Here is an 18482-nt window from a genome sequence, read left to right as displayed (position 1 = left end):
ATCATGGACACCAGAACTAATGACGGACCTTAGAACCAACCGGAACCAATGATGGACCTCAGAACCAACCGGAACCAATGATGGACCTCAGAACCAACCGGAACCAATCATGGACACCAGAACTAATGACGGACCTTAGAACAAACCAGAACCAATGATGGACCTCGGAACCAACCGGAACCAATCATGGAGCTCAGAACCAATGATGGACCCTGGACCTTCTACTCTGACAGATGGGAACTACATCTCCCAACATGCATTCATTGTATCAGCAGACTCATTCTCTGTGAGGAAATCGAACCAATCAGAACTGATCAGAACTATCTGGTACTGCTGAAGATCAGGGATGAATCAGAACCACCACAAGTTGAGATCCATTCTGTCTGTGATGATCAGTACCAGCTGGTTCCCACTGATCAGCACACACACACACGCGCACACATACACACACACACACAGAACGGATTGGAACCAGCTGATTTGTTTCTGGTGAGCCCAGATAATCAATCGCTGCAGAGCCGATACGGATCAATGGCAGACAGACAGTTGGTTCCTACTGCTGGAGCTGCGGTTGCTGCATGGCTCTGCTGCTGCGGCTGCTGCGTCTCTGGAATGCCTCCACCTCCTCTACCTCCTCCGTCTGCTCCTCCTGCTGCTGCTGCAGAGACTCACACCTCCTCTGCTCCTCCAGCAGAGGGACAGGCTGGGTCCTCCCACTGATCCTCAGCTGGAAATATCCCTCTCCTCACTCGGTGAAAATAACCTCAGCTCTGCTCCTCCTCTTCTTCCTCCTCCGCTCTCATGGCTGCAGCATCATCTTTCATACTCAGAGTCTCCATGTAAACTCCTCACCGACCGGAGCTGCAGTGTGTGGTATGACCAGCAGGGGGCGCTCTCTGCACAACTGCCTCCCAGTATTCCCAGTTAACCACCAGCAGCTCAGTGGGAGAGGAAGGGTCTCCATGGCAACCTGGAGCTCCTCCCACTTTTAATTTTAGACTTTGTTTTTCTTAAAAACAAAATTATTAAATTTTTTTGGGAAAAACAATTTAATGCAGCTGTTCCCTAAATAATGTGCATCATGAGATAAAACATAAATATTCAACCCCTGCAGCACAGTGTTTACTGTAGGAGTAAAAAATACATTTCTACTTATAAAAAAGTTAAATAAATATACACATTTTATTTTTAAGTAAATTTATTGGATAAAAATACTTCAAATGTATTTTATTCTTATTTATACATTTAATTTTGTCCCTCTTGCCCCTTCATACACCTGCTTTGGGAAGACCTGGCCCAAAGCATATTGATCAGCTGGCTGATCATGTGATCAGCTCTGACCACCTGAAGCCCCGCCCCCAGCCGCCCTGAGGACCCAATCAATGATCACACTTCAGGTCAGAAACTTTATTGATCCGTCAAACACTGACACAGACAGCAGGCAGGAAGTGTTGCCATGGGAACCTGAGGAAACCTGCAGAAGCTGGCTGTTGGCCCCGCCCCTACTGTGACGTCACAGAGGGGCGGAGTCAGCTTTAGAATACAAATCTAGAATAGAAAGCTTAAAATAGAACTCTATGGAGGAACATTAGAAAGTCTGGAGCTCCGCCCACCGGGGGATGACATCATCAGGAGAGGAGGCGGGGCGCTAGTGTGACATCACCTGCTTCCTGTTAGAGTCCTGCTGACAGGAAATGATGACATCACACAGGATGCTGATGAGACCTCATCTTCATCATCGTCATCTTCATCAACTGCATGTTTCCAGCTGTCTCCGTGTCACCATGGAAACGAAGCCACTTCTGGTCCCGCCTCCTTCCAGCTGTACCTCAGTCACAGACAACATATCCCAGAATCCCTTTCTGTACTCATCCAGCTAAGCCCACCCATCCCGAAGAGGCGGAGCCTAAAGGAGATAAAGTGACAGCAGCACCTGAACCTGATTGGTTAATACCTGGCTGAGGGGGAGGGGCCAAAGTAAGGGAACTGAACCTGGTCAGTCACAACATGCAGCGGTCAGGTGCTGGGATCCTCGACATCTGATTGGCTCCTGTCCTCGGCCTGTGATTGGCTCTTGTCCTCGGCCTGTGATTGGCTCCCGTCCTCAGCCTGTGATTGGTTATTCTCCTCAGCCTGTGATTGGTTATTCTCCTCAGCCTGTGATTGGTTATTCTCCTCAGCCTGTGATTGGCTCTTGTCCTCGGCGTGTTTAAACATCAGGATGGAGTTGTAGATCTTGAGGGCGGGGCCGAGCTTGATGGACATGATCCTGACAATGTCCCGTTGGGTGAGCAGCAGGAAGGCCCGCCCATCTATTTGCTACAAACAAACAGGAACCAATCAGAACATAAATCAAAGGTTGATTCTGTGTAACACTCTGATGTCCTGATCGGGTCCAGTAGGGGGCAGATCAGGACCAGGAGAGGAAACCTGGTGGAGGTTTCCTCTCCAGTGGCCCTCTGTGCTTGGTGCGTGGGATGTCATAATCTGTGATGTCATTAAAGCAGGGGCCTGTGATTGGCCGTCTCACCTCGTCTCTGAACTGCTGGGCCTGATCCTCACATCCAGGAAGAGATTCCACAAAGTCCGACACCTGAGGAGACAGCACAGGTCAGCGGGTCAGCCGGGTCGCCATGCAGACCAGGCGGCGGTGCTCACCTGCTGGACGGTCCAGCAACGGACAGCGTCGGCGTGGAAACGGGCCACACCCGGCAACAGCTTCCTGTGCTGCTCCCAGCAGAGAGAGAGGTCGCGACCTGGTTGGGCTGACATGGCCGACAGGAAGACAGACTGATGGAGGACGGCCTGCAGACTGGACTCTGACAGATCAGAACCAGAACCAGAGAGACAGGTCAGGACCAAAACCACCAGAACCGGGTCAGTGTCAGAACCATCCTAGTGCTGCTGAGTCAGATTCGGGTCTCATTGGACACCAACATTGCTGTTACCTTGGAAACAACCTCTGTTTCCATGACAACGCAGCAAAGCTCTGTTCCAATCGTCTTACTGTCTCCATGACAACAGAGAGGAAGCTCTGACATCACACCCAGAGTGACCGGACCAGGTGGGCCGGGCCGGGCCTCCAGAACCTTCAACTGGACTGGATCAGTTCTGAGAATCAGGTTTGGACTGAACCCAACCTGAGGTTCTGATGGAGGTTCTGGTATTGCTGTGCAGACAGTTAGAGTCAGAGTCAGAACCAGAACCAGAACCAGAACCAGGCTGCAGCCGCTGCAGTTTCTTTGTTTCCCTATTAGTCCTTCAGACACGCCCCTCTGATCTCACACTCTGGTCTCCATGGAAACAGACTCTTTCTCTACAGCTATGGAGCAGAACTGGAGCGATCAGCTCCCCCTGCTGGAGCTGGAGGACACATAGGCCCGGTTCTGAACCCATGTAGAACCAGAACCAGAGGAACCTTACCTGGACTGATGGTTCTGAGGGGAAGCTCCTCCTCTTCCTGTTTCACACGCAGGCATTTGGTTGGTTGGGACAGTCTGTGGGCGGAGCCAGAGAGGACATCAGTGAAATCAAACATTCTTCTTCTTTGGTTTTATTAAAGATGGCTGCTTGGAACCAAATAGGTGATCTGGGCTGAGATTATACTAAGGTTCTGTTGAGGTTCTCTAGCATCCAGACGATCCTCAATCGTTTCATTGCTCTACTTCCTGACTTTTATTCTTAAATTCAGGAATTTAAGAATAAAAGTCTTATTTTATTCTTAATAAAATTCTTATTAAGAATAAAATAAGTCTTAATAAAATAAGACTTTTATTAAGAAGTCTTATTCTTAAGACTTCTTAATCAGAGAGCAGCTGCTCTCACCTGTCAGGTAGCCTTTTCCTCTTCCCCAGAGGCAGCAGAGGGACATCAGTGGACTCCTGCTTCACCTGGACGCCTCTGCTGGACAGGAGGAGAGACAGGAAGACGGACAATGAGAACAAATTTTTTCTGCTTCCCTGCTCACCAGAGCAGAGCTTCCCCTGCTGACAGCATGAAGGATCATCCTGTTGTCCTTTCAGAATAAGAGCCTGCGCTCCGGGCTACCTGTGAAGGTGAGACAGGGAAACGGGCACCAATGTGACGGACCTCTCCCCACCCAGCCGGTCAGGCAGCACCACCTCCTTCCTCATGTTGATGTCTGAGTACGGACAGCCGAAGGCACTGGGGACGGACAGAGACACCCTGAGACACTGTGGACAGGTGGAGGGACAGGTGGAGGGACAGGTACCTGTGGTGTCCTGTATATTTGGCTCCTTTGATGTGTCCAACGCCTCTGCAGCCTGCAGTGGGACACACTCCCTGAGACGGGGACGGCAAGGGGGACGACCCTGTCCAACAGGAGACAGACAGGCTTCAGGACCCAATACCTACAGTCTTCCCTGTCCCACCTGTCTCTGTCCCACCGCCCCTGACCTGGGGGGGGCTCCAGCGGGTGCCCGGTGCGCTGGCTCCATCCCACCGGGTGGAGGTCTGGGTGGTCGCTGTCCATCCAGACGTCCAGCTGAGTGGACCAGCCGTCGTAGTGGACCTACGGGGACAAGCTGTCTGTCATCGTCCCCCTCTGATGACGTCACAGAGGTGACGGGAAGGGCGCTGTACCTTCACCCTGTAGTCCTCGGTGTCCGTCACCGTGGCGACACGGATCAGCATGGGGTTCCTCCTGTCCACCGCCTCCAGCCTGTGGTTCACCTGGAAACCGTGCGGAGCTCTCTGATTGGACAAAGGCACAGAGTGAGCTATCAGGCACCGCATGGAGCTCTCTGATTGGTCTCCGGTCTGCCTGGCCCCGCCCCCTCTCACCAGTGTGAACGCTGAACTGGGAGCAGCCGTGGAACCAGTTTCCTGCAGGTAGTCGTCCCACACAAAGTCCTCTGGGCTGGGATGACCTGGAGCACACCACTGTTACCAGTACAACCAGTAATACAGTACCAAGGGCGTAAATCCCATCTCATTATTGGGCGGGACCACAAAAAGGGACATTTTTTAAGAGCAATTTTGGGAGGTCGGCAAAGTTACAGTAAAATGTGGTTTAAATTTTGTGTGTGTTCAAGCTGCACCATCAAAAATGAGCAGTAAGCAGCAATAAATACCAAAGAGTTTTTCTCAGTAAACAACCTGCTGAGACCCGTAGAGTCAAACTAGGATTCAAATGTTTAGATCTGAGTTTGGTTCATCTAATCTCTGCTACACTTTTACAAAAACTTAAGGCTCTAAATAAAAAGTTTTAATAAGTAACTCCACTCATAAATACTGATTTATTGCAGTGGTTCTCAATACAAATTACATGTTATTTAAATTATAATTTAAGATGCTTGAAACTTTTATTTTTTTGATGGGTTTTTTTGTGTTAAAACATTTATATGTAGAAACTGAATATCTAGTAAGTATCATAACTTAAACTTAAAGGTCAGAACCAGAGTTGTCTAGAAAAATATTCAGATTTTATTTTGTGGTTTTAAAGGCTCTACGCTGAAGATGGTAAGAAATAAATACGTAATTTATTTTGTTTTACTGCCAGCTGCAGTCGCCCCTCTGCTCTCGGCTCCCATACTGAGCTGTTGGCTAATGCTAACGCTCAGCTGCTCCCGTTTCAAACTCTGCTTATTAAAGTAAGAGTTGCAGAGCTAAATGTAACTGAAATATTGTCTACCTTCTACCGACGAAGGAGCTGAGTCTATGAAAGCAATGGAGCAGCTTAGCTAGTTTTGATTTCCAAGGCATAAGGAGGCAGTTTATCATCATTCAGCCAAAGTAATGAAATAAACTGTTTATTGTTAATGTGCTTCTTCCTATCAGCAGTGAAAGTAAATAAAACGTGTAACATGTCTTTTGCTTTAGTATTTACTTACTGGAGGGTTTTTTTTAGTTAGTGCTGTAGAGCCACAGCTAACAGCTAACAGCTAGCTCCTCACTTAGCGGCTCTAGCGGAGCCTGTTCTATCAGACAGCCACACGCTGTCAGGACAGCATACATGCAGTGAGTACCATGCCCGCGTATGCATACTAAGTTGCTTATTTAATGTTGCTGATTAAATAAAATCATATGGTAATGACAGCGTATGCATGTCTGAGCAAAGCGTACGACTATCTGACAGCGTATGCTGATGTGACAGAACGCTGTGGAGGGGACCTAAAAATGAATTCTTATTTTTTTCTTAGATGAACGGCCGACTTACTTGGTTCTTTGTTTCTGTTGCCTTTTTTATATTGACATTGTTTAAATAAAAGGGTTTCTAGACATTTCCAAGATTGAGGAGGTCCGGATCCCCCACCCCCTCCGGGATTTACGCCTATGAGTACTACTACAGTACTACTACCAGTAGTAATAGTACTGGAGACTAGAAGCTGGTTCTGGTTCTGGTCCAGGTACATACCCTGCGGCGCAGTCAGCGGTCGGCCCTGCACTTCACACCAGCCCACCGGATGGATGTAGGGACTGCTGCTGTCACACCTGGAGGACAGAGAGGACAGGTCAGCAGCGCCCCCTGCTGGCAGCAATGGAACTACCACAAACTGGACACCTGAAGAGACGGCTGTCCTCGTCCACTGGTCGATTCTTTGCTGTGACTGGTTTTCTAGTCCAATCAGTGACCAAACTGATGAACCGGTTGAGTTGGTCAGGTAGTTTGAAATGTTCAGAGTAATTTAATAAAGAGATGCTACAAGCTAGCAAAGGCTAGCAGGATGTGGACGTGGCTTGGAGTGTGGCCTGCGGCGCAGTCAGAGCCAGCCTCTCCCTACAGAGAGCCTAACATCCTGAGCTCGATTCCTGTTCCTCCATGGCTTCCCCTTCTCTCTGCCCCTTCCTGCCCGACCTCTGCAGAGTAAATCAGGCTAAAATGGCTACTGGAATGATGTCTGGATGTTTTTCATCCATCCACCTGATACCTGTTGAAGCGTCTAACCTGGCAGCTGCCTGACTTCATCTGGAAACATAGTTCCATCTTCACTCTGAGGATCTGATCCTGGTTCAGCTGACTGAGGCTGAGTTTGGTTTGCGATGCAAACACGAGGAACTGGAGCGGCCCGAGGTTACCGTGTCGACCGTAAGAACCGGCTGCGGTTCTGGGGAAGCTCAGACTGGACCTCCTGCAACTTTCAGCCACAGAAGATCAGAAGGACAACGGCTTCGTTCACCTGAACTCTACAGAACCCAGAGCCCCCCCTCCCCCCAGTCTGTCCCCAGTGTGTCCCCAGTCTCACCAGTAGTCATAGGTGTCGTCCCAGTTGTCGAAGTGAACCAGGAAGCGGTCGTTGATGACATCAGCGACAGACGCCACACACACCAGTCCCGGGTTCTTCTTGTCCACCGCCTCTAGCTTCATCCCCACCTGGAACTCACACACCTGAGGGACAGACAGGTGGACAGACGGTTAGGGGACGGCAGAGACAGGAAGACACAGTCAGACAGGTGTGGACTCACAGTGGAGCGACAGGTGAACAGGGTGGGCGGAGCTGCGAGGGAACCTGAGGACTGCAGGTAGTCCTGCCAATCGAACTCCGTCTCACTGTGACCTGCAGACACAGAGACAGGTGGACAGGTGGAGCAGGACTCAGCTGTCTGGCTGCATGTTCTCACCCTGTGGGGGTGGAGTTGTTCTCACCTTTGGGTGGGTGGAGCTTGTGGCGGTGCTCTCTGCACCATCCGGCAGGTCTGATGTCAGGTGAGTCGGCGTTTACCCAGAAGTCATAGCACTCTGAGTATCCGTCGATGTGGAGACGCAGCCGGCAGCCAATCACCTGAGAGAGAGACACAAGGCTCAGGTGGCCACTCCCACTCAGGTGCGGTGGGGCGGGACTGAGCAGTTACCTCGGCGACGGTCAGCACACAGAACATGGAGGGATGCAGCGGGTCGATGCCCTCCAGCTTCATGCCCACCTTGAAGGCCGTCCTCCTGCTGGGACAGGACTGGTCCTGAGGGACAGACAGGAGTCCATCAGGACAGGTGAGGCTCACCTGACTGAGGGCAGAGCTGGGCTCACCTGGGTGAAGAGAGAGGGCGGAGCTGCCTCGGCCTTCTGCTCGTTCAGGTACTGCTGCCAGGACCAGGAGCGCCTCTTCACGCTGACTGTGGAGCAGAGCAGAGTGTCACACCTGGACTCACCTGAGCCAATCACAGCACAGCACCAGGAGGAGGAAGACGGTACCTTGAGTGCTGCTGACTTTATTCTTCATCTCCTCTTTGTCTTCCTCTGTTGTTCCCTCTCCTCCTCTTCTCTCTGACATCAGAACGACATCACAGCTTCAGGTCAAAGGTCAAAAAACATCTGCCCCTGACAGGTGTGAGTGACCGTCCCTGTTGTCATGGTGATACCGAACCAGTACTGGTCCAAACTGCTCCAGTCTGTACTCAATCGGAAGTCATTCAATAACACTCAGACCGAAAGTCTGCACACAACTTCAGAGTAAAGGTTTGATGCACCAGAACCAAAGTAGAGACCCAAACGGGTCCAGTCCGGTTCCGACACTCAAAGCTTTCAGAACCGCCACAGAACGAGACCAGCTCAGACAGCTGATGAGAACCGGACCAGTCTGAGTAAAAGCTCCGACACGAGCGGCTCTTATTCTGAAGGCAGACCGGAAGCGCTTCGAGTCCGTCGGAGCTGCGATTTGACAGAGGAAACGGATCAGGTGGAGATCCGCGGCTCGGAGGCCGGCAGCGGGGCCTCTGGGGCCGGGCAGGCCGCTGGCTCCATCCGGCTCGAGGAGCCGCGGCGGCGGACACACGGAGCTCAGAGGAGCCGGTACCGGAACCGGGTTGTGGAGCGAAACTTACCGACTGTGATGATCCGCGTCACTGCGCTGACACACAGAACAACACGGAAACTGGAGGCTGGGAGGGCAGCGCGCATGCGCAGGAAGGAGAGGGGGCGGGAGGAGAGAAAGAGACAGAGAGAGAGAGAGAGAGAGAGAGAGAGAGAGAGCAGAATCAGAACCGGGGCGGTTCTGTCTCAGCCCAACAGGAACATCAATCAGCAGGTTCTGACCTGGTCCAATAACTGCTTGTGGTTTTGATGGATCCCACTGGTACCAGAACCAAGGAGTTCTGGTTTCTGATGACCCAGGATTCAGAACCAGAACCCTTCAGGTCCTTATGGACCGGAACCAGGGCAGGACTTGATGTTCTGCTGGCGCCGACCCAGTACCTGGTGTTGATCCGGACTCGGACTGCAGCAGTTCTTCTGGGTTCTGGTCCGAGGAATCGTGGACTCGGTTCTGGGAGAACTCTACCAGGATCGGTCCAGAACCGCTGACCTCTGACCTGTGGACCGGCAGTATCTCTGGTTTTGCTGATGTCTTCCTGTCCAGAACCGGAACTGTTCCAGTCTCTCTGGAACCCTGCAGAACCTGGTAGGAACTGAACTGAAGAACATTGTTCTGACCCAAACTGGTTCTGCAGAGCAGAATGGTTCTGATGCAGCAGCTGGATTTAAACCCAGTTTGGATCCTCTGAGATTCTTCATCAGCAAACTATTTCTAAAACGCTGAGCTGTGCCTCAGCCGGTCCAGCTGTCCGGCCCGGTCCGATCCCTGGTCCAGCTGTCGGACCCGCCCAGTCTGAGCTGGGAGCTCCTCCTGCTCTTCCTCTCCCTCCTCCTCCTCAGACCCGATGAGCAGCCGGACCGAGCGGAGGTGAGTTCTGCCCGTCCCGTTTCTGTGTCCTGCTGATGATCCAGTAGTTCTGCATCGTTTCTCTGTGGTTCTGATGGGCCTGGATTGGACCTGCTCCTGGTTTTAGTAAGACGGACTTATAAATCAGGACCAGAACCAGCCCGGTGTTCAGGCGTGACTTGGTGGTTTTTGGTTCTGGTTCCAATCCTTTTAATTGGACCTAAGCTTTGACCCAGCAGAAATATAACCGGTTCGGTCAAGATTCTCATGGTTCTGGATACGTCAGAGGTGGAACAGAAATCCTGAACATCTCTGAACTGTCTGAAGAGGAGGAGAACCTACTGGACTTCTGGTTCCGACCCATCATGTCATTAAGGCAGAACAACCAAAGGGTTCCCAGTTTCTGAATGTGTCTTTGGAACTATCAGAACCACTCAGGAAGTCCAGAGTGGGCCGGTCAACACCTGCTGGTTCTGTTTTCAGAACCACTTCGGCACTGCTCTTTGTGGTTCCAGTAAAGTTCTAGAAACACTTTGAGCTGTTCTCCAGACAGATTGAGCGACTCTACGGAGACTACAGTTGTTCTGCTGAGACTTTGTGTGTTCATGCAGAATTTTTGTGGCGATCCTAGAATGATTTTGAGATTCTTTAGGGCGGTTCTAGAGAAAGTATTTTAGGAAGTTCTAGAGTTTCTTAGAGATGTCAGATGGTTCTAGAAACACTGAGTTGTTCTTGAGACGCTTGGTGCTTCTCCAGACATTCTAGGCAAAAGTCTTATGGACTTCTTAGCCTTTTGACTTGTACGGTGGTTTAGCAATCCTTTAGGCCAGTTCTAGAGAAAGTCCCCTGAGAACTTTAGATGGTTGTAGAGTCCAAATGTTGCTCTGGAGACCCTCTAACATGTTCCAGAGGGAACCCTTTGTGTTGTTACTCGAGAACTTTCAGGTGGTTCTAGACTTGCTTTGAATGGTTCTTGAGGGTTTTTGGTGCTTCTTCAGACAGTTTAAGTATCTGTAAAGACTTCCTAGAGGTTGTTCTAGAGGACGTTTTTGGGGAGCTGGTGAGCTTTTATGGTAACATTTTGTGGTAGAAAGGCCGTCTTACAAGATCCTCTACGGCAGTTCAGAAAGTACTTTTAAGTAGTTCTAGGAAATCTTGACGTTATTCTGGAGATCCTCCAAGATGTTCTTGAGGGTTTCTCGGTAGTTAGTCTCTTATGTTGGTCTTAGAGAGCTTTCAGGTGCTTCTAGAAACACTTTCAGCTGTTTGGGCATCTCTAAGGAGTCTTTAGGAGTTCTTACTGTCCAGATACTTACAGATCCTTAAGGGAGTTCTGGAGAAAGAACCCCAAGCAAGCCTTTAGGTAGTTCTAGAGTTTGATCTTGTTCTGGAGACCCTCTAAGACAGGGCTGTCAAGCTCCGTGTCTCAGGGGTCACTGTCCTGCAACCTGTAGATGTTCCACTGTCCAAAACGCCTGAATCATTTGAATTATCTTCTCAGTACAGTCAGGTTCTCCAGAGTCCTGCGAATGACTTCTTTATCTGATCCAGCTGTGTGAGATCAGAGACGTATCTGAGGAGGCAGGACAGGCCTGGACACACCTGTGCTCCAAGACGTTCTAGATAATTTCTTGGAACCTTTAGTGTTGGTACTAGAGAACTTTCAGGTTGTTCTAGAGATAATGATGTAGTTCTAGGAAATCTTACCAAGCAGAAATGAGTCTAAATGGGGTTTGGGTTCTGAAAATGGTCTTGTCACTGAAACGCTGCTGGATTCCAACCTCAGCATGACGTTCTGGTTCTGCACCAGGCCCACGGACCGGTCCGGACTGGTTCAGATCTGAAGAAGTTTCTCGCGGAGATGCAGTCAGCTGATTTAACGTGTGTCTGCTGAACCATAACCAGGTTCGCTTACTATCTGAGGACCTGAGTGAAAACACTTATCTCTGATTGACCAACAGCGTCCATTTCCTCCTAATGGACACAACAGGCTGAGACTCTCATTCTCTCCTCCCCGAGGAACCAAAACCATTAGCCTCAGGTTCTTGCCACAGACACACACACATAGGAACACACAAAGGAACACACTCATTGATGGCTGGAAGAAACTGACTTCCTGTCAAATGCCTCATGAATATTTAAGGAAAGTTTAACTCTGGGCCTGCAGAAGCCGCAAACTCTGAACACAGATCTGCAGCCACAGCCTGGAAACCAGACCTCACACCTCCAGGTTCAGATCTCTGGTCCTACAACGGGACTCCACACCTCACACCTTCAGCCAATCAGAGTTGAGCCTGCCTCAGTGGGCGGGGCACATGCTGGAGGAAGATGAGGAACCATTCTTCCTCATCTTCTTTCCTCCTGTAGATGTTCATTGAGAAGACTCTCTTCCTCCTTCACAGGATGTTGTCACCTCATTCTGCTACCTCCCCTCCCACCTCCTCAAGCTCCCCTAGCACAGTGACCTCTGACTCCAGATATGTTGCCATGGAGACCTACTGGAGAGAGGTGCAGAGCATTGAAGAGGAGCAGGAGGGGGAAGAAGAGGAAGAGGTAGAAGAGGAGACGAAGAGCATGGATGGTGAGCAGTATTAACCCACAGTGAGACGTTGTGTCTGCATGTGTCCTTCATGTTTTTTCTTCCTGCAGAGGTGGAGCTGGAGGAGGCATGGCTGACGGAGGCGGGGCTTTCCTCCCTGGTCGTGGGCTCTTCACAAACAGAGACGCCACCTGTGGTGGAGGCAGTGCTGTCCACGTTGACACGGCAACAAGCTGCTACGGTGAGGAAGAGGCTGGACAACTACAATGAGACGCTGAGGAAAAGGAACCGGCAGCCAATCAGAGACGTGCGTGACGTCTTCACCGAGGTGGGACATGAAGGACATCAGTCAGGTGTTCAATCAGCCTGAGAACCTGAAGGAGTTTTCTGTTCCAGCCCGAGACAGACTCTGCAGACCCAAGCCCGTTCCCGACCCAACAGCAACCAGAGCCGCCTCCACGGCGGTACCACACCACAACCAAGACCATCCGCCGCAGCACAAACAGAGGTACTGCCAGCCCACCTGACCAGGTCCTCATGGTCTTACTTCAGGAGCCACAAAGAAGATGGTGGTCAGTTCCAACATTTTATTACACCAACAAATTAAAGTCTTTAAGAGGTGACTCATTAAGTTTTATTTGTGTTTCAGTCTTTCTCCAACTTTGACCTTTAGCATCCAGATGTTTCCTGAAGTGGTTGTATTGGCTCTTTTTGATGTGAATATTGATTTTTGACAGACCCAGAGATGTTTCAGGTGTCCAGGTCCTGAAGCTCCTTCTGCTCAGACTGACGACACTGAAAACGCCTCACTGGTTCTGTAGAGGTTCTAAAGACGTTTCGGTTTCTGAGGTGTTACTCAACCTGTAGGGAGGTTTCAGTGACTGACCTGCTGGTCGTGTCAGGACCTGTATTTACTGCTACCTAGTGAGAAACTGGTGTCCAACATGCAGAGTCCTCCACCCATTCTGCCTGCAGCTGATGCTGATGTGTAGCTGGATGTGGGTCAGCTCATTACCAGTTCATTTGGACCGGTGGTGTGTTGGTGACGGTCCAGTCTGGCTACATCCAACTGAAAAAGTCAGAACCAATACTATGAGAGTCTCTCCTCCCCCATGGTTCCAGCTGGTTCTGGTTCTGTCTCGGTATGAGGCTAAGTCTTGGTTACATCCTATCTGTAGATCCTATTAGACTGTTTAGGTTATTTGGACCTAAAACGGTTGTTCTGGACCCTGACTAGCTGACGGTGACCTTCAGGTTCCTCTCTGTTGGCTCTTTACCGGAGCCGGTTCTGGTTTTGGACTGTTCCAGACTGATCTAAGTGTTGCTGTGCTGTCTACAGGGCGGTCCACTCTTCCCATGTTTGTTTTCGAGGACCAGCTCCAGGAAGACCCGTCCTCCCCCGCGCCCACTCCCTCCCCCTCCTCAGCAGTGAGTCGGCTGAGATGTGCTGATTGGCTGCTGCGCGACACTCCGTACTCGGAGGGCGTGGCAGAGCACAAATGGGGCGGGACATGCAGGGATTGCATCCGTTTCCATGGAGATGAGAGCAGTGAGCTGCAGGTGAGTGTGCACGGTGTCCAGCATCAGGACCGACTGCTCAGGAATCCGCAGGCTGCCGATTGGTCTCTCTTGGTACGTCTGTGCAGTTTGCCCCCGCCTCTCCGTCACAAGGTCTCACATGTACAGACGACCTGTCGTCACGCGACCTCACACGCCTCGGCTTCATCGCTCACATCGAACTCTCCACCTTCCTGCTGGCTCTGGGAGTCCAAAGCAAACGCAGCCGGCTGCCGCACCGCAGGACTCGGGGTGTGTTTCTTTTTGACAGTTTGAGGAATGTCTGTCTTCAGGAGACGTGACTCGGTCTTCTGTCTACCAGACAGCGGCGTGTTCGGCGTCTCGCTGAACTCTCTGCTGGACAACGACAGGAAGAGGTTTCCTGGAGTCAAAGTGCCTGTCTTCTTCCAGAAGGTGAAGAACCGTCAGTCTAACGCTCCCTTCTTTACATTCCAGTGTTATTTTAGGGTCAGATCCTGCAGTACAACAGCTGAACATTCCCAGCATGCATTGTGACAGTCTGTGGTTTGCAGCGAGAGGGAGTGTGTCCTCAGAGCAGCTGTCCGTCTCTCTGCCTCTCTAGTTGTTGGGCGTCTTGGAGCAAAGCGGTCTGCAGACTGAAGGAATCCTTCGAGTTCCAGGATCAGCTGCCAGACTGAAGGTACGACCTGTCGGTTTGTCTCTGCTTTGTCTCAAACCAGAACTTCAGTCGGTCTCTGTCCATCTGTCCCTCTGCAGTTCTTGAGAAGAGAGCTGGACCGGTGCTGGAGCGCCTTTGACTGGACCGACGTGCGGCCAGTGGATGCAGGCGGACTGCTGAAGCTCTTCATTAGAGAGCTGCCGACGCCGTTGCTGACACACACACACCTGTCCACCTTCTGCTCTGTTCTGGGTTCGTCCACACACACACACACACACACACACACACACACACACACTGTGTTGGTCGACCCAACAGGTCCTCTCAGCTGACGTGTCCCTGCAGGCGTGTCCTCTGAGGTCCACCAGGTCCAGGCTCTGCAGCTCCTCCTCCTGCTCCTTCCTGAAGCTCACAGAAACACGCTGAGGGTAAACTCCACCCGTATCCTAGGTGTTTTTCTCTGCACCTTAAATTTCCGCATGCTGAATGGTGTTTCCATGTTTACAGGCCCTGCTGCTCTTCCTCCGGAAGGTGGTCTCTCATCAGGACCACAACCGGATGTCTCTGTGGAATGTCTCCATGGTGATGGCTCCCAACTTGTTCACTCGCCAAAACCATGGAAACAAGCGCTCCATCACCAAGCAGCAGGAGGAGATGGAGGAGGCGATGGGCGGAGCACGGCTGATCGGACTCATGATCCGGCACCAGGACCTGCTGTGGACCGTGAGTCTCACGCGCTGTCCTCCATGACGTCAGCGTCCCACCCACTCTGACATCACTTCCTGTCGTCTCCAACAGCTCCCGAAGTTTCTCCTGGCCCAGGTGAGACAGATGAACCAGGCGTCCAGTCAGAGACAGTTCAACCTGAGCAGGACAGCGTCCCGACTGCTGAGGAGGAAGAACGACAGGAAGCAGGTGAGTTCCGACCCAGATCCAGCTCAGGGAGCAGGTACTGCATCTGCTTTAGGCTGAATTCCCACCAGCCCAGTTCAGGCCAGTTCAATCCAGCTACTAGCCTGTCTGTCTAGTCAAAGTCCGGTTCAGTTGCTGAGGTATGAACGCTAATCAACCTCTGCTCCTCCAAACCTCGGTCTGGATTTGGTTTGAATATGAACGCCAAGTGGACTAGAGACCGCTAAAAAAAGCAGGAAGTGGACTACAGCGCAGGGCATTCTGGGTAAATACAACCAAACCTAACGTGCTAGCCTAGCGCTAGCTGCTGAAATGGCTCCTGGTCTTTAACCAAAGACTAAAGAGAAATCCTCCAATCTGACACCTTGTGTCGTTTCCTTCAGTGGTTCTTGGTGTTCCCCTCCTGTTCCCAGGAGAGGAACAGGTTGGTTTGACTCAGAGCAGAGAGAGAACCACAGCAGCTGGAGGTAGAGCAGATGTTTGGGTCCAATAGAACCATGTTCGATAACATGGGGTCTCCTTCCACTGCTGGCTGACCTTTAACCTCTCGTAATTCAACCGTTGTAGTTTACCTTGAAGCCATGGAGGTTTGGATGGCTCTGAAACACAGCAGAGATTCTTGCATTCAGGCCCGATGATAAACCTGAGCAGGGAAAAGCACCTCTTTATTTAAATGTGCTTCATAAACTAATTAGATTTATACAGAAAATATTAAAACATCATCTTCAATAATCTCCAGTTTCCTGTTCCTCCAGTCTGGAAACACAACCTGCTTCCTGCTGGTTTATTCTGGATTAGATTAACCCGACAGAATATCTGGCAACACCAGGAACATTCAGGGCCCAACAGTGACCCCTGGGGGACGCCGCAGGCACTGCGTTCAGGTCCGGCCTTGTGGAGAACCCGATTCATCAGCAGAACCGTATTCTGGGCTGGAGCAATGATGACATGGTCCAGAACCGCTTCATGCTCGAAGGTTCTTTTGGGTCAGAACCTTCCTGACAGGAAGCTGAGCTCCGTCCAGAACCGACTGACTCCGGGTTCTGCTGCTGGTTCTGCTTCCAGGTCAGCGAGCTGTCTGAAGGGGTCATCCGGGTTCACGCTCCGCTGCACACCAAGGTTTCCATGGCAATCCAGCTCGACAAACAGACGACCGCCAGAGACGTGACAACCCGCTTCCAGACTGAGTCCAGGTGAGGACGAGTCCGTCCAGGTGAGCACCGCCCACTCAGGTCACCTGACCACCGGTCTGTCTGTCTGTCCCCAGCCCCGCCCAACACCTGTACGAGGTCGGAGGAAACATCTGTAAGTATCCTGATGGCATCATCACTTTCAGCTGTCTGAGGAACACCTGGACACCTGTCTGTCCCCGTCTCCCTGTCAGATGAGCGCCGCCTGCAGCCGGACTGCTGCCTGCTGGACGTCTACAGGGTCAACCCTCGCTGTGATTGGCTGATCAAGCCCTGAGCTCACCTGTCTGTTACCTGCTCATGTTGTAATAAAAGCCTGAACCTAGCACTATCTCCTCCTGCTGGTCGCTGCCGGTACTGCAGGCTGCGGCGCCTGTCAGACGCTGCCGAGGGCAGCAAACGTTCACACTGGGTTAGAAAAACATTTTATTTCATGATTTCATCCCATCATCTGTCTGATGACATCATCACACGAGTTCTGCACAACATGGCAGCTCTGCTCATTAAACTGAGCAGAACCGCTTCATAAAATCCACAGGGTCAGAGTTCTAGTGGGCTGAGGTCAGGGGTCACCTCAGGGCAGGGAGGTCAGGTCAGAGTGAGAGCCGTCCTCCAGGTGTTAGGAACAGCTGATGTTCTCCAGGTGCTGCTCCTCTGCAGCCATGGCGGCGGCCTGCAGCGTCTCCGTGTCGCTCTGCAGCGGGTTCAGCTGCTTCCTCTCGCTGTGCATGTTGTTCTCATGGCGCTTCAGGTCCGACGCCTGGAACAGCAGAGAGACGCGGGTCAGAACCGGTCCGAACAGCGACAGCGGTGTTTAGGGAACGGCAGAAACTGGGTCAGGCTCCAGGTGGTCTCCATGGAAACCCTGCCAGGTGTATGAATACTTCTGGCCTCACCTGCAGATAAACTCTGCAGCGCTAATCTACTCAGCTGCTCTGTTAGCTTTCAGTTGAAATTCAACATCGCTGAAGTTTCTATCATTAACTGATTTTGAGACGTTTCTATTCATGCTCTTATTTTGAAGTTTACGCAGCACTTCCACTTCCTCTCATCATCACAGTCTCCACCTGTAATGCAGGGAAAATGACTCTGCTGTTGTTAATTAGGCTAAATTAGCAACAGAGTTAGCAAAAGTCAACAACTATAAAACTGAAACTAGTGAAACGTCTGAACCAAAGTCAAACTGTACAGGAAGGCGTGGATGACAGATGGAGCCTGTTGAGGGCGCTATGCTAAGTTGTAGCAAATGTTGTGTTAATGACCCTCGGTGGGTATCTATATATTAGAAGTTTGCGCCTAGCTCCTACTAAATACTGTGTTGATATAGCAGAGACAACATTTCTGATTAGCTGTTTAGAATTAGCGAGTTAATATTTCAGGTTAGCTCCTCAGGGTGGGGGGCCCAAGTTGGTCCAGGAGGCCCGGCATCCTGCATGTTTTACTTCTCTCCCTAGTGGTAGAAAGTCCAGAGAGCTCTGGAGGGGCAGAAGAAACAGAGCTGAAACCTCAACAGTGTGAAGCAGATCAGCATGGAAGAGTGGACCAGAACCACCCTAACCCGTCGGACCTCAAAGGTTCTGGGTTACAGTTTCCTATTGGACCAGATGCTGATTTTCTGCAATAAAATGGTTAAAAATGAATGATTGCAATCTTCCAGTGTGGTTTTCTGAATTATTTCTGGATCTGTCAGCTGAGGATGATCAAGGAGTTCTAGGTTCTTTAAAGGGAACCAGAACCATCAGCGCCAGGACAAAATCTAATATGAACACATGAATCCTGCTGGTTCTGCTCAAAATGAGATCAAAGCTTCATTCTTCTCTCCAGCTATCAGTAAGATCCTGATGGAGGTCAACCTGCTTTAACCTCCAGAACCAGAACCTTCACTGTGTTCAACTGGGTCTGGTACCTTGGCGAAGGCCTTGGTGCAGGATGGACAGACGAAAGGTTTCTCTCCTCGGTGTCTCCTCTCGTGGTCCTTCAGGTGAGACTTGTGTTTAAAGGCCTGCAGAGAGAGACGAGTCAGAGACAA

The 18482-nt window shown here is 51.0% G+C and overlaps 3 protein-coding genes across 24 annotated transcripts in view; 1 reads left to right on the top strand and 2 right to left on the bottom strand.

Annotated features, from left to right (window-relative positions):
• LOC103154864 (transmembrane protein 200C-like) overlaps positions 1-893 on the bottom strand; it is a 3322-nt gene extending 2429 nt beyond the window's left edge. For 2 of the 16 annotated variants that reach the window (XM_016663119.1, XM_016663124.1), the window contains exons 1-2: positions 212-893; positions 41-86 (exon numbers count right to left, since the gene is read on the bottom strand). The gene's annotated coding sequence lies outside the window, so the exon portion shown is untranslated. The other 14 variants (XR_001659298.1, XM_016663110.1, XM_016663112.1 and 11 more) reach the window with 9 other exon arrangements.
• Positions 894-1392: 499 nt separating this feature from the next.
• On the bottom strand, positions 1393-8872 carry l3mbtl4 (L3MBTL histone methyl-lysine binding protein 4). Of its 7 annotated transcripts, none has more exons than XM_016663129.1 (19): positions 8780-8872; positions 8151-8222; positions 7986-8071; positions 7813-7917; positions 7607-7742; positions 7426-7517; positions 7206-7348; positions 6377-6453; positions 4804-4889; positions 4603-4713; positions 4417-4531; positions 4232-4331; positions 4048-4164; positions 3826-3903; positions 3424-3497; positions 2659-2819; positions 2531-2593; positions 2158-2319; positions 1393-2109 (listed from the first exon to the last, which is right to left on the bottom strand). In XM_016663129.1, exons 1-19 carry the CDS (start codon positions 8853-8855, stop codon positions 2017-2019), a joined length of 1947 nt encoding a protein of 648 aa, XP_016518615.1. In that variant the 5' UTR covers positions 8856-8872; the 3' UTR covers positions 1393-2016. The 7 variants fall into 7 exon arrangements, with proteins under 7 accessions (XP_016518615.1, XP_016518618.1, XP_016518614.1 ...); XM_016663132.1 differs by having other exon boundaries at positions 1393-2061; XM_016663128.1 differs by having other exon boundaries at positions 1393-2133; positions 2182-2319.
• A 672-nt stretch (positions 8873-9544) lies between these two features.
• Positions 9545-16777, top strand: arhgap28 (Rho GTPase activating protein 28). Its single transcript, XM_007576300.2, has 15 exons — positions 9545-9636; positions 12018-12196; positions 12265-12482; positions 12551-12662; positions 13494-13714; positions 13801-13963; positions 14034-14125; positions 14295-14372; positions 14450-14603; positions 14697-14779; positions 14859-15074; positions 15150-15266; positions 16329-16456; positions 16531-16568; positions 16648-16777. Exons 1-15 carry the CDS (start codon positions 9614-9616, stop codon positions 16728-16730), a joined length of 1905 nt encoding a protein of 634 aa, XP_007576362.1. The 5' UTR covers positions 9545-9613; the 3' UTR covers positions 16731-16777.
• Positions 16778-18482: the final 1705 nt, after the last annotated feature.

Source organism: Poecilia formosa, unplaced genomic scaffold (genome assembly GCF_000485575.1).
Source record: "Poecilia formosa unplaced genomic scaffold, Poecilia_formosa-5.1.2 Scaffold404, whole genome shotgun sequence".
In the NCBI taxonomy this organism is placed as follows: Eukaryota; Metazoa; Chordata; class Actinopteri; order Cyprinodontiformes; family Poeciliidae; genus Poecilia; species Poecilia formosa.
The sequence above is the reverse complement of the archived record's forward strand: the minus strand, read 5'-3'. Positions and strand labels throughout refer to the sequence as shown.

Bases quoted from the DNA above. Each gene is read 5' to 3' on its own strand.
- l3mbtl4 (XM_007576296.2), bottom strand. From the start codon at position 8,855: ATGCGCGCTGCCCTCCCAGCCTCCAGTTTCCGTGTTGTTCTGTGTGTC. The intron at 4,165-4,231 runs GTACCTGTCCCT...GTCCGTCCCCAG, and splicing joins AAATATACAGGACACCACAG to TGCCTTCGGCTGTCCGTACT. The intron at 2,320-2,530 runs GTGAGACGGCCA...GTTTGTTTGTAG, and splicing joins CCCAGCAGTTCAGAGACGAG to CAAATAGATGGGCGGGCCTT.
- arhgap28 (XM_007576300.2), top strand. From the start codon at position 9,614: ATGAGCAGCCGGACCGAGCGGAG. The intron at 14,373-14,449 runs GTACGACCTGTC...GTCCCTCTGCAG, and splicing joins GATCAGCTGCCAGACTGAAG to TTCTTGAGAAGAGAGCTGGA. The intron at 15,267-16,328 runs GTGAGTTCCGAC...TTCTGCTTCCAG, and splicing joins GGAAGAACGACAGGAAGCAG to GTCAGCGAGCTGTCTGAAGG.